The sequence below is a fragment of the Triplophysa dalaica genome, chromosome 2, assembly GCF_015846415.1.
Source record: "Triplophysa dalaica isolate WHDGS20190420 chromosome 2, ASM1584641v1, whole genome shotgun sequence".
Classification (NCBI taxonomy): Eukaryota; Metazoa; Chordata; class Actinopteri; order Cypriniformes; family Nemacheilidae; genus Triplophysa; species Triplophysa dalaica.
Window position 1 is genome coordinate 10,040,995 of NC_079543.1, and position 22,070 is coordinate 10,063,064.

General features: G+C 37.4%; 5 protein-coding genes across 5 annotated transcripts; all 5 read left to right on the forward strand.

The window, feature by feature from the left end:
- The first annotated feature begins 1,493 nt into the window (after positions 1-1,493).
- On the forward strand, positions 1,494-3,393 carry LOC130410760 (uncharacterized). The gene is made up of 2 exons (XM_056735621.1): positions 1,494-2,441; positions 2,550-3,393. Exons 1-2 carry the CDS (start codon positions 2,436-2,438, stop codon positions 3,333-3,335), a joined length of 792 nt encoding a protein of 263 aa, XP_056591599.1. The 5' UTR covers positions 1,494-2,435; the 3' UTR covers positions 3,336-3,393.
- A 1,101-nt stretch (positions 3,394-4,494) lies between these two features.
- On the forward strand, positions 4,495-5,864 carry LOC130438498 (uncharacterized). Its single transcript, XM_056770436.1, has 2 exons — positions 4,495-4,970; positions 5,079-5,864. The coding sequence occupies exons 1-2, from the start codon at positions 4,965-4,967 to the stop codon at positions 5,862-5,864; spliced, it is 792 nt and encodes a 263-aa protein (XP_056626414.1). The 5' UTR covers positions 4,495-4,964.
- Positions 5,865-10,203: 4,339 nt separating this feature from the next.
- LOC130410770 (uncharacterized) lies at positions 10,204-11,468 on the forward strand. The gene is made up of 2 exons (XM_056735632.1): positions 10,204-10,516; positions 10,625-11,468. Exons 1-2 carry the CDS (start codon positions 10,511-10,513, stop codon positions 11,408-11,410), a joined length of 792 nt encoding a protein of 263 aa, XP_056591610.1. The 5' UTR covers positions 10,204-10,510; the 3' UTR covers positions 11,411-11,468.
- A 3,298-nt stretch (positions 11,469-14,766) lies between these two features.
- On the forward strand, positions 14,767-16,176 carry LOC130411317 (uncharacterized). The gene is made up of 2 exons (XM_056735843.1): positions 14,767-15,222; positions 15,331-16,176. Exons 1-2 carry the CDS (start codon positions 15,217-15,219, stop codon positions 16,114-16,116), a joined length of 792 nt encoding a protein of 263 aa, XP_056591821.1. The 5' UTR covers positions 14,767-15,216; the 3' UTR covers positions 16,117-16,176.
- A 1,101-nt stretch (positions 16,177-17,277) lies between these two features.
- LOC130438504 (uncharacterized) lies at positions 17,278-18,647 on the forward strand. The gene is made up of 2 exons (XM_056770443.1): positions 17,278-17,753; positions 17,862-18,647. Exons 1-2 carry the CDS (start codon positions 17,748-17,750, stop codon positions 18,645-18,647), a joined length of 792 nt encoding a protein of 263 aa, XP_056626421.1. The 5' UTR covers positions 17,278-17,747.
- The last annotated feature ends 3,423 nt before the right edge of the window (positions 18,648-22,070 follow it).

Below are 22,070 nucleotides of genomic sequence, written 5' to 3' on the forward strand. Positions count from 1 at the left end.
ACCTCTTTTAATCCATGGGAACAGCACAGAAGACCATCAAAGAACGTATCATGCTGTGGTGGATTCTATGTTAAAGAAATCCTCTGGAGAGCCTCACAACTACAGCCTGCAGTTAGGGCTTCGTGTGAAGCAACGCCTCTGGAAAACTCTAAACTGCCCCACCATGATTGAAGAAGAGCAGCCTGATGGACTCATCCAAGTTAAAGAGATGTTCTCCAGACCAAGCCTAAAGAGATCTGCCCCACGTATAAATGTCGACATTAGCGGTGAACCCCTGCCATACGCACCACAGAGGAAGAGGCCCTGCCTGTGACATCCATGCAGAGCCTAGATTATATTTAGTGTATATACTGTACATAGTTCTAGAATAAATGTTTGCTACTTATTACTATGAATCTTTCTTATTTGTATTACTTTATTTAATAATTACTTCATGACTATGAACTTACTACTTGTTGTCAAATTTATTGAAAACAATAAAATCACTTTGCAAATATATTGTAGTTTGATTTTGCTTGCCATAAAATATGTGTATTTGGGTAAAATAGCTTTAAATGCGTGACGTCTTTCCCAGGTTTGTAACCCATGTATAAGCGTGAAAAATAATCCAAGCTCTGATTTTCTCTTAAATCCACTTAGAAAACCAGTCAATGTTTTTGCACCAAACACGTTCTGTAGTTTCACATAAATATTTCTCGGCCTCTCTCTGACAAAGTTGTGAAATTACGCCACAATGGAGGCGCTGTTTCGTTATCAGCAAACTGAGGCACTAAAAAGAGTTGCACAAAAAACAGCGAGTTCGCCAGTATGAACGCACATTGCGTTCAGAACGACTCATACACAAATGACTCATTTGAACAGACTCATTTAAAATATTGAACTTTAAAGTCACTAGCGTATAAAAGGGATCATTGAATCATTCAAAGTGAACCACAGAGAATGCAAGTTGTGAATTTAGAAAGACTGGTCAATTCAGCTGGATATTGTGGGCTGAAAAGTTAGTTGAAAATGATAAAAAAGCTTTATTTGATAAAAAAAATCTATTTGGTTGAAGAAAAGTTATGTTTTATGCAACTTAATAATTGTCATTTTTATGACGCTCATCACGTGAGCACCTGCTCCATGACACATTCACAGCACAGAGCCTCGGAGGTCACATGACAGTACAATGGCAGAGGACATTTGTTATATATGAGATACGTTTTTATTTGTTTATTAATTGTGATATAAATATGTCTTTGTTTTTATGTGTGTGTTTTTATAAACAAAACATCTAAAACAAAACCTCACAAACCGTTTTGTTAATAAAAGATTTTTAATCTAATGTTTTTCATAAAAAACATTAAATCAACCGTTCAACCCATTTGTTTTGCTCAAAGAAAGAGAAATGTCTGAAGATCTGAAGTTAAAGATCAAAATAATAAAAAAACCTGAATGTCATTGATGAATTTATTTTCTTATGCGGTGTAATCGGTAATACTGGTGTTGTCCGTCTGTATTTTAAATGTAGGCTTTTTAGACAATTAAACACAGAAGTTATTTTATAACTCATGAATCTATAATTCACCTTTCATGTGATATCCATTCCATTCCATTTTCTACCGCTTATCCGAACAACCTCGGGTCACGGGGAGCCTACGCCTATCTCAGGAGTCATCGGGCATCAAGGCAGGATACACCCTGGATGGAGTGCCAACCCATCGCAGGGCACACACACTCACTCATTCACTCACGCACTCACACCCTACGGACAATTTTTTCCAGAGATGCCAATCAACCTACCATGCATGTCTTTGGAACAGGGGAGGAAACCGGAGTACCCGGAGGAAACCCCCGAGGCACGGGGAGAACATGCAAACTCCACACACACAACCCTGGAGGTGTGAGGCAAACGTGCTAACCACTAAGCCACCGTGCCCCCTCCTGAATGTCATTGATGAATTTATTTTCTTATGCAGTGTAATCGGTAATACTGGTGTTGTCAGTCTGTTTTTAAATGTAGGCTTTTTAGACATTAAACACAGAAGTTATTTTATAACTCATGAATCTATAATTCACCTTTCATGTGATATCAAGTTATACATTTAAATGAACCTCAAGATTAGAGACAATAACCCAGTTTATATTGAGAAATCCCAAGAAGCCACGTGATTGGCTGAACAGTGTTGATCAATTCACTTTCAGGTGACATCACTTGTTGTTTACATTTAAATGAACCTTAAGGTTATACAATAACTCCGTTTATATTTAAAATTCCCAAGAAGCCACGTGATTGGCTGAACAGTGTTCTAAAATACTGTGTCGTTTTGTTGGTATCCACCACACTCATAACCTAAAGCACACTGAAGACAGAGCATACAGCATCTTCTCTGAGATATCCCTTGAGATTTGACAAACAATCACTACTTTTCTCTAAGCAATTTACTTTCAGCACCATGAAGGTATGTTAATCCAACCTTGTGGTAACATAAGAAACATTAAGGATTTTTAAAACAAGAGCTAAATCCCCTTGATCAATCTGTACTCAATCTGTCGCTTCACTTTTAAAGCGAAGTGCAGATGGTACCTTCTCTGGTCCAGGCTATAACCTGAGAAAGACCAGAAAACCTTCAAGCCGTCTGAAGGATCCCAACCTGTCAGACAACGTTGCATTGATAGCACATGCAGTCAGCTTGGACCACAAGTACAGCTCCAAGTCTGGTAGCTGTCACTCAACAACACATAAACAACTAAAGGGCATTAAGCTAGAGAACCACATCCTTAAAAATGCAGCTGTAATTCCTGAGTTATCTCCAGTACATACAAACACTCAAACCCCAGCACCTCTGGTAACACATGCCGTCCGCTTGGACCACAACTACATCTCCGAGTCTGATAGCTCTCACTCAACAACACATAAACAACTAAAGGGAATAAAGCTAGAGAACCACTTCTTTAAAAACGCAGCTGTCATTCCTGAGTTTTGCCCAAAATTTACAAAGTCTCACACCGAAGCCCAACTGGTGCACACCAGCACTGAGGAACCTCTTTTAATCCATGGGAACAGCACAGAAGACCATCAAAGAACGTATCATGCTGTGGTGGATTCTATGTTAATGAAATCCTCTGGAGAGCCTCACAACTACAGCCTGCAGTTAGGGCTTCGTGTGAAGCAACGCCTCTGGAAAACTCTAAACTGCCCCACCATGATTGAAGAAGAGCAGCCTGATGGACTCATCCAAGTTAAAGAGATGTTCTCCAGACCAAGCCTAAAGAGATCTGCCCCACGTATAAATGTCGACATTAGCGGTGAACCCCTGCCATACGCACCACAGAGGAAGAGGCCCTGCCTGTGACATCCATGCAGAGCCTAGATTATATTTAGTGTATATACTGTACATAGTTCTAGAATAAATGTTTGCTACTTATTACTATGAATCTTTCTTATTTGTATTACTTTATTTAATAATTATTTCATGACTATGAACTTACTACTTGTTGTCAAATTTATTGAAAACAATAAAATCACTTTACAAATATATTGTAGTTTGATTTTGCTTGCCATAAAATATGTGTATTTGGGTAAAATAGCTTTAAATGCGCGACGTCTTTCCCAGGTTTGTAACCCATGTATAAGCGTGAAAAATAATCCAAGCTCTGATTTTCTCTTAAATCCACTTAGAAAACCAGTCAATGTTTTTGCACCAAACACGTTCTGTAGTTTCACATAAATACTTCTCGGCCTCTCTCTGACAAAGTTGTGAAATTACGCCACAATGGAGGCGCTGTTTCGTTATCAGCAAACTGAGGCACTAAAAAGAGTTGCACAAAAAACAGCGAGTTCGCCAGTATGAACGCACATTGCATTCAGAACGACTCATACACGAATGACTCATTTGAACAGATTCATTTAAAATATTGAACTTTAAAGTCACTAGCGTATGAAAGGGATCATTGAATCATTCAAAGTGAACCACAGAGAATGCAAGATGTGAATTTATAAAGACTGGTCAATTCAGCTGGATATTGTGGGCTGAAAAGTTAGTTGAAAATGATAAAAAAGCTTTATTTGATAAAAAAATGTATTTGGTTGAAGAAAAGTTATGTTTTATGCAACTTAATAATTGTCATTTTTATGACGCTCATCACGTGTGCACCTGCTCCATGACACATTCACAGCACAGAGCCTCGGAGGTCACATGACAGTACAATGGCAGAGGACATTTGTTATATATGAGATACGTTTTTATTTGTTTATTAATTGGGATATAAATATGTCTTTGTTTTTATGTGTGTGTTTTTATAAACAAAACATCTAAAACAAAACCTCACAAACCGTTTTGTTTATAAAAGATTTTTAATCTAATGTTTTTCATAAAAAACATTAAATCAACCGTTCAACCCATTTGTTTTGTTCAAAGAAAGAGAAATGTGTGAAGATCTGAAGTTAAAGATCAAAATAATAAAAAAACCTGAATGTCATTGATGAATTTATTTTCTTATGCGGTGTAATCGGTAATAAAGGTGTTGTCCGTCTGTATTTTAAATGTAGGCTTTTTAGACATTAAACACAGAAGTTATTTTATAACTCATGAATCTATAATTCACCTTTCATGTGATATCAAGTTATACATTTAAATGAACCTCAAGATTAGAGACAATAACCCAGTTTATATTGAGAAATCCCAAGAAGCCACGTGATTGGCTGAACAGTGTTGATCAATTCACTTTCAGGTGACATCACTTGTTGTTTACATTTAAATGAACCTTAAGGTTATACAATAACTCCGTTTATATTTAAAATTCCCAAGAAGCCACGTGATTGGCTGAACAGTGTTCTAAAATACTGTGTCGTTTTGTTGGTATCCACCACACTCATAACCTAAAGCACACTGAAGACAGAGCATACAGCATCTTCTCTGAGATATCCCTTGAGATTTGACAAACAATCACTACTTTTCTCTTAGCAATTTACTTTCAGCACCATGAAGGTATGTTAATCCAACCTTGTAGTAACATAGAAAACATTAAGGATTTTTAAAACAAGAGCTAAATCCCCTTGATCAATCTGTACTCAATCTGTCGCTTCACTTTTAAAGCGAAGTGCAGATGGTACCTTCTCTGGTCCAGGCTATAACCTGAGAAAGACCAGAAAACCTTCAAGCCGTCTGAAGGATCCCAACCTGTCAGACAACCTTGCATTGATAGCACATGCAGTCAGCTTGGACCACAAGTACAGCTCCAAGTCTGGTAGCTGTCACTCAACAACACATAAACAACTAAAGGGCATTAAGCTAGAGAACCACATCCTTAAAAATGCAGCTGTAATTCCTGAGTTGTCTCCAGTACATACAAACACTCAAACCCCAGCACATCTGGTAACACATGCCGTCCGCTTGGACCACAACTACATCTCCGAGTCTGATAGCTCTCACTCAACAACACATAAACAACTAAAGGGAATAAAGCTAGAGAACCACTTCTTTAAAAACGCAGCTGTCATTCCTGAGTTTTGCCCAAAATTTACAAAGTCTCACACCGAAGCCCAACTGGTGCACACCAGCACTGAGGAACCTCTTTTAATCCATGGGAACAGCACAGAAGACCATCAAAGAACGTATCATGCTGTGGTGGATTCTATGTTAATGAAATCCTCTGGAGAGCCTCACAACTACAGCCTGCAGTTAGGGCTTCGTGTGAAGCAACGCCTCTGGAAAACTCTAAACTGCCCCACCATGATTGAAGAAGAGCAGCCTGATGGACTCATCCAAGTTAAAGAGATGTTCTCCAGACCAAGCCTAAAGAGATCTGCCCCACGTATAAATGTCGACATTAGCGGTGAACCCCTGCCATACGCACCACAGAGGAAGAGGCCCTGCCTGTGACATCCAAACAGTGCCTAGATTATATTTAGTGTATATACTGTACATAGTTCTAGAATAAATGTTTGCTACTTATTACTATGAATCTTTCTTATTTGTATTACTTTATTTAATAATTATTTCATGACTATGAACTTACTACTTGTTGTCAAATTTATTGAAAACAATAAAATCACTTTACAAATATATTGTAGTTTGATTTTGCTTGCCATAAAATATGTGTATTTGGGTAAAATAGCTTTAAATGCGTGACGTCTTTCCCAGGTTTGTAACCCATGTATAAGCGTGAAAAATAATCCAAGCTCTGATTTTCTCTTAAATCCACTTAGGAAACCAGTCAATGTTTTTTTCACCAAACACGTTCTGTAGTTTCACATAAATATTTCTCGGCCTCTCTCTGACAAAGTTGTGAAATTACGCCACAATGGAGGCGCTGTTTCGTTATCAGCAAACTGAGGCACTAAAAAGAGTTGCACAAAAAACAGCGAGTTCGCCAGTATGAACGCACATTGCGTTCAGAACGACTCATACACGAATGACTCATTTGAACAGATTCATTTAAAATATTGAACTTTAAAGTCATAAAAGTGATCATTGAATCATTCAAAGTGAACCACAGAGAATGCAAGATGTGAATTTATAAAGACTGGTCAATTCAGCTGGATATTGTGGGCTGAAAGTTAGTTGAAAATGATAAAAAAAGCTTTATTAAAAAAATAGATATATATTTGGTTGAAGAAAAGTTATGTTTTATGCAACTTAATAATTGTCATTTTTATGATGCTCATCAAGTGAGCACCTGCTCCATGACACATTCACAGCACAGAGCCTCGGAGGTCACATGACAGTACAATGGCAGAGGACATTTGTTATATATGAGATACGTTTTTATTTGTTTATTAATTGTGATATAAATATGTCTTTTTTTCATGTGTGTGTTTTTATAAACAAAACATCTAAAACAAAACCTCACAAACCGTTTTGTTAATAAAAGATTTTTAATCTAATGTTTTTCATAAAAAACATTAAATCAACCGTTCAACCCATTTTTTTTTGTTCAAAGAAAGAGAAATGTGTGAAGATCTGAAGTTAAAGATCAAAATAATAAAAAAAAAACTGAATGTCATTGATGAATTTATTTTCTTATGCGGTGTAATCGGTAATACTGGTGTTGTCCGTCTGTATTTTAAATTTAGGCTTTTTAGACAATTAAACAAAAGTTATTTTATAACTCATGAATCTATAATTCACCTTTCATGTGACATCAAGTTATACATTTAAATGAACCTCAAGATTAGAGACAATAACCCAGTTTATATTGAGAAATCCCAAGAAGCAACGTGATTGGCTGAACAGTGTTGATCAATTCACTTTCAGGTGACATCACTTGTTGTTTACATTTAAATGAAACTTAAGGTTATACAATAACTCCGTTTATATTTAAAATTCCCAAGAAGCCACGTGATTGGCTGAACAGTGTTCTAAAATACTGTGTCGTTTTGTTGGTATCCACCACACTCATAACCTAAAGCACACTGAAGACAGAGCATACAGCATCTTCTCTGAGATATCCCTTGAGATTTGACAAACAATCACTACTTTTCGCTTAGCAATTTACTTTCAGCACCATGAAGGTATGTTAATCCAACCTTGTGGTAACATAAAAAACATTAAGGATTTTTAAAACAAGAGCTAAATCCCCTTGATCAATCTGTACTCAATCTTTCGCTTCACTTTTAAAGCGAAGTGCAGATGGTACCTTCTCTGGTCCAGGCTATAACCTGAGAAAGACCAGAAAACCTTCGAGCCCTCTGAAGGATCCCAACGTGTCTGACAACCTTGCATTGATAGCACATGCAGTCAGCTTGGACCACAAGTACAGCTCCAAGTCTGGTAGCTGTCACTCAACAACACATAAACAACTAAAGGGCATTAAGCTAGAGAACCACATCCTTAAAAATGCAGCTGTAATTCCTGAGTTATCTCCAGTACATACAAACACTCAAACCCCAGCACATCTGGTAACACATGCCATCCGCTTGGACCACAACTACATCTCCAAGTCTGATAGCTCTCACTCAAAAACACATAAACAACTAAAGGGAATAAAGCTAGAGAACCACTTCTTTAAAAACGCAGCTGTCATTCCTGAGTTTTGCCCAAAATTTACAAAGTCTCACACCGAAGCCCAACTGGGGCACACCAGCACTGAGGAACCTCTTTTAATCCATGGGAACAGCACAGAAGACCATCAAAGAACGTATCATGCTGTGGTGGATTCTATGTTAAAGAAATCCTCTGGAGAGCCTCACAACTACAGCCTGCAGTTAGGGCTTCGTGTGAAGCAACGCCTCTGGAAAACTCTAAACTGCCCCACCATGATTGAAGAAGAGCAGCCTGATGGACTCATCCAAGTTAAAGAGATGTTCTCCAGACCAAGCCTAAAGAGATCTGCCCCACGTATAAATGTCGACATTAGCGGTGAACCCCTGCCATACGCACCACAGAGGAAGAGGCCCTGCCTGTGACATCCATGCAGAGCCTAGATTATATTTAGTGTATATACTGTACATAGTTCTAGAATAAATGTTTGCTACTTATTACTATGAATCTTTCTTATTTGTATTACTTTATTTAATAATTACTTCATGACTATGAACTTACTACTTGTTGTCAAATTTATTGAAAACAATAAAATCACTTTGCAAATATATTGTAGTTTGATTTTGCTTGCCATAAAATATGTGTATTTGGGTAAAATAGCTTTAAATGCGTGACGTCTTTCCCAGGTTTGTAACCCATGTATAAGCGTGAAAAATAATCCAAGCTCTGATTTTCTCTTAAATCCACTTAGAAAACCAGTCAATGTTTTTGCACCAAACACGTTCTGTAGTTTCACATAAATATTTCTCGGCCTCTCTCTGACAAAGTTGTGAAATTACGCCACAATGGAGGCGCTGTTTCGTTATCAGCAAACTGAGGCACTAAAAAGAGTTGCACAAAAAACAGCGAGTTCGCCAGTATGAACGCACATTGCGTTCAGAACGACTCATACACAAATGACTCATTTGAACAGACTCATTTAAAATATTGAACTTTAAAGTCACTAGCGTATAAAAGGGATCATTGAATCATTCAAAGTGAACCACAGAGAATGCAAGTTGTGAATTTAGAAAGACTGGTCAATTCAGCTGGATATTGTGGGCTGAAAAGTTAGTTGAAAATGATAAAAAAGCTTTATTTGATAAAAAAAATCTATTTGGTTGAAGAAAAGTTATGTTTTATGCAACTTAATAATTGTCATTTTTATGACGCTCATCACGTGAGCACCTGCTCCATGACACATTCACAGCACAGAGCCTCGGAGGTCACATGACAGTACAATGGCAGAGGACATTTGTTATATATGAGATACGTTTTTATTTGTTTATTAATTGTGATATAAATATGTCTTTGTTTTTATGTGTGTGTTTTTATAAACAAAACATCTAAAACAAAACCTCACAAACCGTTTTGTTAATAAAAGATTTTTAATCTAATGTTTTTCATAAAAAACATTAAATCAACCGTTCAACCCATTTGTTTTGCTCAAAGAAAGAGAAATGTCTGAAGATCTGAAGTTAAAGATCAAAATAATAAAAAAACCTGAATGTCATTGATGAATTTATTTTCTTATGCGGTGTAATCGGTAATACTGGTGTTGTCCGTCTGTATTTTAAATGTAGGCTTTTTAGACAATTAAACACAGAAGTTATTTTATAACTCATGAATCTATAATTCACCTTTCATGTGATATCCATTCCATTCCATTTTCTACCGCTTATCCGAACTACCTCGGGTCACGGGGAGCCTACGCCTATCTCAGGAGTCATCGGGCATCAAGGCAGGATACACCCTGGATGGAGTGCCAACCCATCGCAGGGCACACACACTCACTCATTCACTCACGCACTCACACCCTACGGACAATTTTTTCCAGAGATGCCAATCAACCTACCATGCATGTCTTTGGAACAGGGGAGGAAACCGGAGTACCCGGAGGAAACCCCCGAGGCACGGGGAGAACATGCAAACTCCACACACACAACCCTGGAGGTGTGAGGCAAACGTGCTAACCACTAAGCCACCGTGCCCCCTCCTGAATGTCATTGATGAATTTATTTTCTTATGCAGTGTAATCGGTAATACTGGTGTTGTCAGTCTGTTTTTAAATGTAGGCTTTTTAGACATTAAACACAGAAGTTATTTTATAACTCATGAATCTATAATTCACCTTTCATGTGATATCAAGTTATACATTTAAATGAACCTCAAGATTAGAGACAATAACCCAGTTTATATTGAGAAATCCAAGAAGCCACGTGATTGGCTGAACAGTGTTGATCAATTCACTTTCAGGTGACATCACTTGTTGTTTACATTTAAATGAACCTTAAGGTTATACAATAACTCCGTTTATATTTAAAATTCCCAAGAAGCCACGTGATTGGCTGAACAGTGTTCTAAAATACTGTGTCGTTTTGTTGGTATCCACCACACTCATAACCTAAAGCACACTGAAGACAGAGCATACAGCATCTTCTCTGAGATATCCCTTGAGATTTGACAAACAATCACTACTTTTCTCTAAGCAATTTACTTTCAGCACCATGAAGGTATGTTAATCCAACCTTGTGGTAACATAAGAAACATTAAGGATTTTTAAAACAAGAGCTAAATCCCCTTGATCAATCTGTACTCAATCTGTCGCTTCACTTTTAAAGCGAAGTGCAGATGGTACCTTCTCTGGTCCAGGCTATAACCTGAGAAAGACCAGAAAACCTTCAAGCCGTCTGAAGGATCCCAACCTGTCAGACAACGTTGCATTGATAGCACATGCAGTCAGCTTGGACCACAAGTACAGCTCCAAGTCTGGTAGCTGTCACTCAACAACACATAAACAACTAAAGGGCATTAAGCTAGAGAACCACATCCTTAAAAATGCAGCTGTAATTCCTGAGTTATCTCCAGTACATACAAACACTCAAACCCCAGCACCTCTGGTAACACATGCCGTCCGCTTGGACCACAACTACATCTCCGAGTCTGATAGCTCTCACTCAACAACACATAAACAACTAAAGGGAATAAAGCTAGAGAACCACTTCTTTAAAAACGCAGCTGTCATTCCTGAGTTTTGCCCAAAATTTACAAAGTCTCACACCGAAGCCCAACTGGTGCACACCAGCACTGAGGAACCTCTTTTAATCCATGGGAACAGCACAGAAGACCATCAAAGAACGTATCATGCTGTGGTGGATTCTATGTTAATGAAATCCTCTGGAGAGCCTCACAACTACAGCCTGCAGTTAGGGCTTCGTGTGAAGCAACGCCTCTGGAAAACTCTAAACTGCCCCACCATGATTGAAGAAGAGCAGCCTGATGGACTCATCCAAGTTAAAGAGATGTTCTCCAGACCAAGCCTAAAGAGATCTGCCCCACGTATAAATGTCGACATTAGCGGTGAACCCCTGCCATACGCACCACAGAGGAAGAGGCCCTGCCTGTGACATCCATGCAGAGCCTAGATTATATTTAGTGTATATACTGTACATAGTTCTAGAATAAATGTTTGCTACTTATTACTATGAATCTTTCTTATTTGTATTACTTTATTTAATAATTATTTCATGACTATGAACTTACTACTTGTTGTCAAATTTATTGAAAACAATAAAATCACTTTACAAATATATTGTAGTTTGATTTTGCTTGCCATAAAATATGTGTATTTGGGTAAAATAGCTTTAAATGCGCGACGTCTTTCCCAGGTTTGTAACCCATGTATAAGCGTGAAAAATAATCCAAGCTCTGATTTTCTCTTAAATCCACTTAGAAAACCAGTCAATGTTTTTGCACCAAACACGTTCTGTAGTTTCACATAAATACTTCTCGGCCTCTCTCTGACAAAGTTGTGAAATTACGCCACAATGGAGGCGCTGTTTCGTTATCAGCAAACTGAGGCACTAAAAAGAGTTGCACAAAAAACAGCGAGTTCGCCAGTATGAACGCACATTGCATTCAGAACGACTCATACACGAATGACTCATTTGAACAGATTCATTTAAAATATTGAACTTTAAAGTCACTAGCGTATGAAAGGGATCATTGAATCATTCAAAGTGAACCACAGAGAATGCAAGATGTGAATTTATAAAGACTGGTCAATTCAGCTGGATATTGTGGGCTGAAAAGTTAGTTGAAAATGATAAAAAAGCTTTATTTGATAAAAAAATGTATTTGGTTGAAGAAAAGTTATGTTTTATGCAACTTAATAATTGTCATTTTTATGACGCTCATCACGTGAGCACCTGCTCCATGACACATTCACAGCACAGAGCCTCGGAGGTCACATGACAGTACAATGGCAGAGGACATTTGTTATATATGAGATACGTTTTTATTTGTTTATTAATTGTGATATAAATATGTCTTTTTTTTAATGTGTGTGTTTTTATAAACAAAACATCTAAAACAAAACCTCACAAACCGTTTTGTTATTAAAAGATTTTTAAAATCTAATGTTTTTCATAAAAAACATTAAATTAACCGTTCAACCCATTTGTTTTGTTCAAAGAAAGAGAAATGTGTGAAGATCTGAAGTTAAAGATCAAAATAATAAAAAAAACCTGAATGTCATTGATGAATTTATTTTCTTATGCGGTGTAATCGGTAATAAAGGTGTTGTCCGTCTGTATTTTAAATTTAGGCTTTTTAGACAATTAAACACAGAAGTTATTTTATAACTCATGAATCTATAATTCACCTTTCATGTGATATCAAGTTATACATTTAAATGAACCTCAAGATTAGAGACAATAACCCAGTTTATATTGAGAAATCCCAAGAAGCCACGTGATTGGCTGAACAGTGTTGATCAATTCACTTTCAGGTGACATCACTTGTTGTTTACATTTAAATGAACCTTAAGGTTATACAATAACTCCGTTTATATTTAAAATTCCCAAGAAGCCACGTGATTGGCTGAACAGTGTTCTAAAATACTGTGTCGTTTTGTTGGTATCCACCACACTCATAACCTAAAGCACACTGAAGACAGAGCATACAGCATCTTCTCTGAGATATCCCTTGAGATTTGACAAACAATCACTACTTTTCTCTTAGCAATTTACTTTCAGCACCATGAAGGTATGTTAATCCAACCTTGTAGTAACATAGAAAACATTAAGGATTTTTAAAAAAAGAGCTAAATCCCCTTGATCAATCTGTACTCAATCTGTCGCTTCACTTTTAAAGCGAAGTGCAGATGGTACCTTCTCTGGTCCAGGCTATAACCTGAGAAAGACCAGAAAACCTTCGAGCCGTCTGAAGGATCCCAACGTGTCTGACAACCTTGCATTGATAGCACATGCAGTCAGCTTGGACCACAAGTACAGCTCCAAGTTTGGTAGCTCTCACTCAACAACACATAAACAACTAAAGGGCATTAAGCTAGAGAACCACATCCTAAAAAATGCAGCTGTAATTCCTGAGTTATCTCCAGTACATACAAACACTCAAACCCCAGCACATCTGGTAACACATGCCGTCCGCTTGGACCACAACTACATCTCCGAGTCTGATAGCTCTCACTCAACAACACATAAACAACTAAAGGGAATAAAGCTAGAGAACCACTTCTTTAAAAGCGCAGCTGTCATTCCTAAGTTTTGCCCAAAATTTACAAAGTCTCACACCGAAGCACAACTAGTGCACACAAGCACTGAGGAACCTCTTTTAATCCATGGGAACAGCACAGAAGACCATCAAAGAACGTATCATGCTGTGGTGGATTCTATGTTAAAGAAATCCTCTTGAGAGCCTCACAACTACAGCCTGCAGTTAGGGCTTCGTGTGAAGCACTTTACAAATATATTGTAGTTTTATTTTGCTTGCCATAAAATATGTGTATTTAGGTAAAATAGCTTTAAATGCGTGACGTCTTTCCCAGGTTTGTAACCCATGTATAAGCGTGAAAAATAATCCAAGCTCTGATTTTCTCTTAAATCCACTTAGAAAACCAGTCAATGTTTTTGCACCAAACACGTTCTGTAGTTTCACATAAATATTTCTCGGCCTCTCTCTGACAAAGTTGTGAAATTACGCCACAATGGAGGCGCTGTTTCGTTATCAGCAAACTGAGGCACTAAAAAGAGTTGCAGAAAAAACAGCGAGTTCGCCAGTATGAACGCACATTGCGTTCAGAACGACTCATACACGAATGACTCATTTGAACAGATTCATTTAAATTATTGAACTTTAAAGTCACTAGCGTATAAAAGGGATCATTGAATCATTCAAAGTGAACCACAGAGAACGCAAGATGTGAATTTATAAAGACTGGTCAATTCAGCTGGATATTGTGGGCTGAAAAGTTGAAAATGATAAAAAAGCTTTATTTGATAAAAAAATCTATTTGGTTGAAGAAAAGTTATGTTTTAAGGAACTTAATAATTGTCATTTTTATGACGCTCATCACGTGTGCACCTGCTCCATGACACATTCACAGCACAGAGCCTCGGAGGTCACATGACAGTACAATGGCAGAGGACATTTGTTATATATGAGATACGTTTTTATTTGTTTATTAATTGTGATATAAATATGTCTTTGTTTTTATTTGTGTGTTTTTATAAACAAAACATCTAAAACAAAACCTCACAAACCGTTTTGTTAATAAAAGATTTTTAATCTAATGTTTTTCATAAAAAACATTAAATCAACCGTTCAACCCATTTGTTTTGTTCAAAGGAAGAGAAATGTGTGAAGATATGAAGTTAAAGATCAAAATAATAAAAAAAACCTGAATGTCATTGATGAATTTATTTTCTTATGCGGTGTAATCGGTAATAAAGGTGTTGTCCGTCTGTATTTTAAATGTAGGCTTTTTAGACATTAAACACAGAAGTTATTTTATAACTCATGAATCTATAATTCACCTTTCATGTGATATCAAGTTATACATTTAAATGAACCTCAAGATTAGAGACAATAACCCAGTTTATATTGAGAAATCCCAAGAAGCCACGTGATTGGCTGAACAGTGTTGATCAATTCACTTTCAGGTGACATCACTTGTTGTTTACATTTAAATGAACCTTAAGGTTATACAATAACTCCGTTTATATTTAAAATTCCCAAGAAGCCACGTGATTGGCTGAACAGTGTTCTAAAATACTGTGTCGTTTTGTTGGTATCCACCACACTCATAACCTAAAGCACACTGAAGACAGAGCATAAAGCATCTTCTCTGAGATATCCCTTGAGATTTGACAAACAATCACTACTTTTCTCTAAGCAATTTACTTTCAGCACCATGAAGGTATGTTAATCCAACCTTGTGGTAACATAAAAAACATTAAGGATTTTTAAAACAAGAGCTAAATCCCCTTTATCAATCTGTACTCAATCTGTCGCTTCAATTTTAAAGCGAAGTGCAGATGGTACCTTCTCTGGTCCAGGCTATAACCTGAGAAAGACCAGAAAACCTTCAAGCCGTCTGAAGGATCCCAACGTGTCTGACAACCTTGCACTGATAGCACATGCAGTCAGCTTGGACCACAAGTACAGCTCCAAGTCTGGTAGCTGTCACTCAACAACACATAAACAACTAAAGGGCATTAAGCTAGAGAACCACATCTTTAAAAATGCAGCTGTAATTCCTGAGTTATCTCCAGTAGATACAAACACTCAAACCCCAGCACATCTGGTAACACATGCCGTCCGCTTGGACCACAACTACATCTCCGAGTCTGATAGCTCTCACTCAACAACACATAAACAACTAAAGGGAATAAAGCTAGAGAACCACTTCTTTAAAAACGCAGCGGTCATTCCTGAGTTTTGCCCAAAATTTACAAAGTCTCACACCGAAGCCCAACTGGTGCACACCAGCACTGAGGAACCTCTTTTAATCCATGGGAACAGCACAGAAGACCATCAAAGAACGTATCATGCTGTGGTGGATTCTATGTTAAAGAAATCCTCTGGAGAGCCTCACAACTACAGCCTGCAGTTAGGGCTTCGTGTGAAGCAACGCCTCTGGAAAACTCTAAACTGCCCCACCATGATTGAAGAAGAGCAGCCTGATGGACTCATCCAAGTTAAAGAGATGTTCTCCAGACCAAGCCTAAAGAGATCTGCCCCACGTATAAATGTCGACATTAGCGGTGAACCCCTGCCATACGCACCACAGAGGAAGAGGCCCTGCCTGTGACATCCATGCAGAGCCTAGATTATATTTAGTGTATATACTGTACATAGTTCTAGAATAAATGTTTGCTACTTATTACTATGAATCTTTCTTATTTGTATTACTTTATTTAATAATTACTTCATGACTATGAATTTACTACTTGTTGTCAAATTTATTGAAAACAATAAAATCACTTTGCAAATATATTGTAGTTTGATTTTGCTTGCCATAAAATATGTGTATTTAGGTAAAATAGCTTTAAATGCGTGACGTCTTTCCCAGGTTTGTAACCCATGTATAAGCGTGAAAAATAATCCAAGCTCTGATTTTCTCTTAAATCCACTTAGAAAACCAGTCAATGTTTTTGCACCAAACACGTTCTGTAGTTTCACATAAATATTTCTCGGCCTCTCTCTGACAAAGTTGTGAAATTACGCCACAATGGAGGCGCTGTTTCGTTATCAGCAAACTGAGGCACTAAAAAGAGTTGCACCAAAAACAGCGAGTTCGCCAGTATGAACGCACATTGCGTTCAGAACGACTCATACACGAATGACTCATTTGAACAGATTCATTTAAATTATTGAACTTTAAAGTCACTAGCGTATAAAAGGGATCATTGAATCATTCAAAGTGAACCACAGAGAACGCAAGATGTGAATTTATAAAGACTGGTCAATTCAGCTGGATATTGTGGGCTGAAAAGTTAGTTGAAAATGATAAAAAAGCTTTATTTGATAAAAAAAATGTATTTGGTTGAAGAAAAGTTATGTTTTATGCAACTTAATAATTGTCATTTTTATGACGCTCATCACGTGTGCACCTGCTCCATGACACATTCACAGCACAGAGCCTCGGAGGTCACATGACAGTACAATGGCAGAGGACATTTGTTATATATGAGATACGTTTTTATTTGTTTATTAATTGTGATATAAATATGTCTTTGTTTTTATGTGTGTGTTTTTATAAACAAAACATCTAAAACAAAACCTCACAAACCGTTTTGTTAATAAAAGATTTTTAATCTAATGTTTTTCATAAAAAACATTAAATCAACCGTTCAACCCATTTGTTTTGCTCAAAGAAAGAGAAATGTGTGAAGATCTTAAGTTAAAGATCAAAATAATAAAAAAACCTGAATGTCATTGATTAATTTATTTTCTTATGCGGTGTAATCGGTAATAAAGGTGTTGTCCGTCTGTATTTTAAATGTAGGCTTTTTAGACAATTAAACACAGAAGTTATTTTATAACTCATGAATCTATAATTCACCTTTCATGTGATATCAAGATATACATTTAAATGAACCTCAAGATTAGAGACAATAACCCAGTTTATATTGAGAAATCCCAAGAAGCCACGTGATTGGCTGAACAGTGTTGATCAATTCACTTTCAGGTGACATCACTTGTTGTTTATATTTAAATGAACCTTAAGGTTATACAATAACTCTGTTTATATTTAAAATTCCCAAGAAGCCACGTGATTGGCTGAACAGTGTTCTAAAATACTGTGTCTTTTTGTTGGTATCCACCACACTCATAACCTAAAGCACACTGAAGACAGAGCATACACTATCTTCTCTGAGATATCCCTTGAGATTTGACAAACAATCACTACTTTTCTCTTAGCAATTTACTTTCAGCACCATGAAGGTATGTTAATCCAACCTTGTAGTAACATAGAAAACATTTAGGATTTTTAAAAAAAGAGCTAAATCCCCTTGATCAATCTGTACTCAATCTGTCGCTTCACTTTTAAAGCGAAGTGCAGATGGTACCTTCTCTGGTCCAGGCTATAACCTGAGAAAGACCAGAAAACCTTCAAGCCGTCTGAAGGATCCCAACGTGTCTGACAACCTTGCATTGATAGCACATGCAGTCAGCTTGGACCACAAGTACAGCTCCAAGTCTGGTAGCTGTCACTCAACAACACATAAACAACTAAAGGGCATTAAGCTAGAGAAACACATCTTTAAAAATGCAGCTGTAATTCCTGAGTTATCTCCAGTAGATACAAACACTCAAACCCCAGCACATCTGGTAACACATGCCGTCCGCTTGGACCACAACTACATCTCCGAGTCTGATAGCTCTCACTCAACAACACATAAACAACTAAAGGGAATAAAGCTAGAGAACCACTTCTTTAAAAACGCAGCTGTCATTCCTGAGTTTTGCCCAAAATTTACAAAGTCTCACACCCAAACCCAACTGGTGCACACCAGCACTGAGGAACCTCTTTTAATCCATGGGAACAGCACAGAAGACCATCAAAGAACGTATCATGCTGTGGTGGATTCTATGTTAAAGAAATCCTCTGGAGAGCCTCACAACTACAGCCTGCAGTTAGGGCTTCGTGTGAAGCAACGCCTCTGGAAAACTCTAAACTGCCCCACCATGATTGAAGAAGAGCAGCCTGATGGACTCATCCAAGTTAAAGAGATGTTCTCCAGACCAAGCCTAAAGAGATCTGCCCCACGTATAAATGTCGACATTAGCGGTGAACCCCTGCCATACGCACCACAGAGGAAGAGGCCCTGCCTGTGACATCCATGCAGAGCCTAGATTATATTTAGTGTATATACTGCACATAGTTCTAGAATAAATGTTTGCTACTTATTACTATGAATCTTTCTTATTTGTATTACTTTATTTAATAATTACTTCATGACTATGAACTTACTACTTGTTGTCAAATTTATTGAAAACAATAAAATCACTTTGCAAATATATTGTAGTTTGATTTTGCTTGCCATAAAATATGTGTATTTGGGTAAAATAGCTTTAAATGCGTGACGTCTTTCCCAGGTTTGTAACCCATGTATAAGCGTGAAAAATAATCCAAGCTCTGATTTTCTCTTAAATCCACTTAGAAAACCAGTCAATGTTTTTGCACCAAACACGTTCTGTAGTTTCACATAAATATTTCTCGGCCTCTCTCTGACAAAGTTGTGAAATTACGCCACAATGGAGGCGCTGTTTCGTTATCAGCAAACTGAGGCACTAAAAAGAGTTGCACAAAAAACAGCGAGTTCGCCAGTATGAACGCAAATTGCATTCAGAACGACTCATACACGAATGACTCATTTGAACAGATTCATTTAAAATATTGAACTTTAAAGTCACTAGCGTATAAAAGGGATCATTGAATCATTCAAAGTGAACCACAGAGAATGCAAGATGTGAATTTAGAAAGACTGGTCAATTCAGCTGGATATTGTGGGCTGAAAAGTTGGTTGAAAATGATAAAAAAAAGCTTTATTAGATTAAAAAAAAATTATGTTTGGTTGAAGAAAAGTTATGTTTTATACAACTTAATAATTGTCATTTTTATGACTGTAATAAGATTCAAGAAAAGGAAGGAAGGAGACGGGAACCGGCAGACGTTCAAATAAAGTTTTAATATAAATTATAACAGCCGGCGGCCCCTCGCGGACGACCGCCTGCGAAATAACATAAACATAAATATTAGAGTTGAGCCGGATACTCGGCTGAAACGAGTATCCGGTACGTATAAAGCACTTTTGCCGAGTACGAGTATCATACGAGTAATACGAGTCAATATCTGTGCTCGGATTGAATAAAAATCCTCATTGGGTAGCTGACTGTGTCTGCGTGCTGTGATAGGATGTCACAGCGCACCTCCCCTACACACATACAGATGTATTGTGTTGCTGACTTTGTCCGCAGCTCTCTGTCTCTCCCTCAGTCACTCAGGTTCGCGCATCTTTTCCGTTAACGTTTAGGTTTCTTCAGCCTCAGGTTTGTTTTTTACTTCGGTTTGTAGTACTTACTTATTAATCAGTAGAGTTTTGATAAACGTGGGGTTTGATCAGACGTGGTGCATGGTAGAATGCGACTCGCGTTGCGTCTCTGCCTGTCAGAGTTTTTTTTCTTTAAACCGTCAGCTGGCTCTAACCAGTTTTTAATTTAAAGTTAAAAAAAGAAAGTTATGTTGAGGGGAAAACTCTTGTTCATTACATTTTACTTCATAATTGCAACCGCATGTGTTGTATTCATGGTTGCAAAGCTTGTTCTGTATATAGTTCGTTTGTTATCGGGATCAAAACCATTGATCTGAAGCTCAATGCTGATGCTGTCATGTAAATAGTTTTATAATCAGCGATAAATATAACAATTTCTGATCAACCCATATCAATTGCATGCTTAAAATAACATACCAGTTAAAGCCCCGCCCATCTCGAGTCGACCTGACCCCATTTCCGGGTAAAACCCCGCCCACTTCCGGGTTAGGTCCCGCCCAGTCCGAGTACAGATACGGATACAGATAATTCATATGGTTAACAGATACAGATACAGATAATGCTGTACTCACTCATCTCTAATAGATACTAGGGTTTGAAAAGAGTTCTGGAGAAGTTGAAGTATCAACAAAATCAAGATTCAGGGCACAGGTGCCTGTCGTGCATTACCCCACCTACTCAAAAAAAATTCTAAAGGCCATAATGACAATAATGTTAAATGTTAACTCTTTCCCTGCCAGCCTTTAAAAAAAATTGCCAGCCAGTTTTTTTACATTTTAAATGATGAGATAACTCGAAAGACTTAATGTTGAAAATTTTGCGATGGCCTAGGCCAACGTTACCTGTTTCAGCCGCATATATGCCCATTGAAAATGAACGCATTTAAGTACAACTCCTCGCTGGTACCTGGTTGAGACATTTCGCTCAAGTTCTCTTCTTGAGTCTCTGCCACTGACATCTTCGTACTTGGCTACATATGTCCAGTGTGTTGGGGGTAACGAGTTACAAAGTTAGTATAGCCTGCTTATCACAATATTGTCAATTGCGTTGTCAATCGCAAACGCTAATTTATTCAAACATTCTCTACCGAACTACCTATTGTAGCTTAACTTGTGGAGGACGAAGAGAAATGAGCGTTTGATAAATGAGCCAGTAGTGGATAAATAATACGTTTTTGAAATAATAATTTTTGAGTTTCGACCCCAACAGTGTCCATTCTGGAGTGTGACGTGATTTGTGTCATGTCATGTGCAGGTGCGATGGATCGCGTCCAAACCAATAGGGTGTCGGAATGGTATATGTTTATACTTCTCATCCAACCACAATCAAATTCACTCTATCAAGATGGCACAATTTGTCTGGATAGATTTTTTTTGAAGGTGACAAGCCGGAATGAAAACAAGCTGGAATGAAATAGGAGTAACGAGGCTATTTTTAAAATGAAGGAAGTAGAAAGTCCAGATAATTGCGTGAAAATGTAAGGAGTGGAACTAAAAAGTAAATTATAGATACCCAAGATTTCTACTTAAGTAAGGTAACGAAGTATTTGTACTTCGTTACTTGACACGTCTGGCAATAAAAAGGAAAGCTGGAGAATGGCTGGTAGACATACAATCACAAATAGTCTTAACTATAGACTTGACGTTGATATGCAGTATTTAATATATCTGTTTTTTGGGCCCCAGCTACTGCTATCATTTTCTGCTTAGTTTCCTAGAGTTCTGAATGGTCCTTATGAGCCATTCAGATCTACTGAGCAAGTGTTGCAATCCAATTTAGTATGTATTACACAGAGACTGAAACTTTGAGCTTGAATTCCGGGCAGGATTTCATACCATTGTCAGATTTCCATTTGCATGTCCTGGTCATTATACTTTAGGTCTTAAACAAACCTGATAAGGAAAGAAAACACTGATAAGCTATTGTCTAAGTGTCATTATGTCCGTGTGTACAGGTTTCTATACATTGTATGGACCAGGTCAGTGGTCCCTGCCATTCAAATTGGTTATCAAACAAAGTAAATTATACTTATTTGAAAATGCAGAAAGGTTTGTTTGTTGGGAAGGTTTAGGGGTAGGGTTTAGGGATTGAAAGAATATACAGTTTGTACGGTATAAAAATCACTATGTCTACACTTTAAAAGATGTGTGTGTGTTTCTGCCGTTACTGCGGTGGAGTAAAACAACCATTAAAACATTCAAATGCT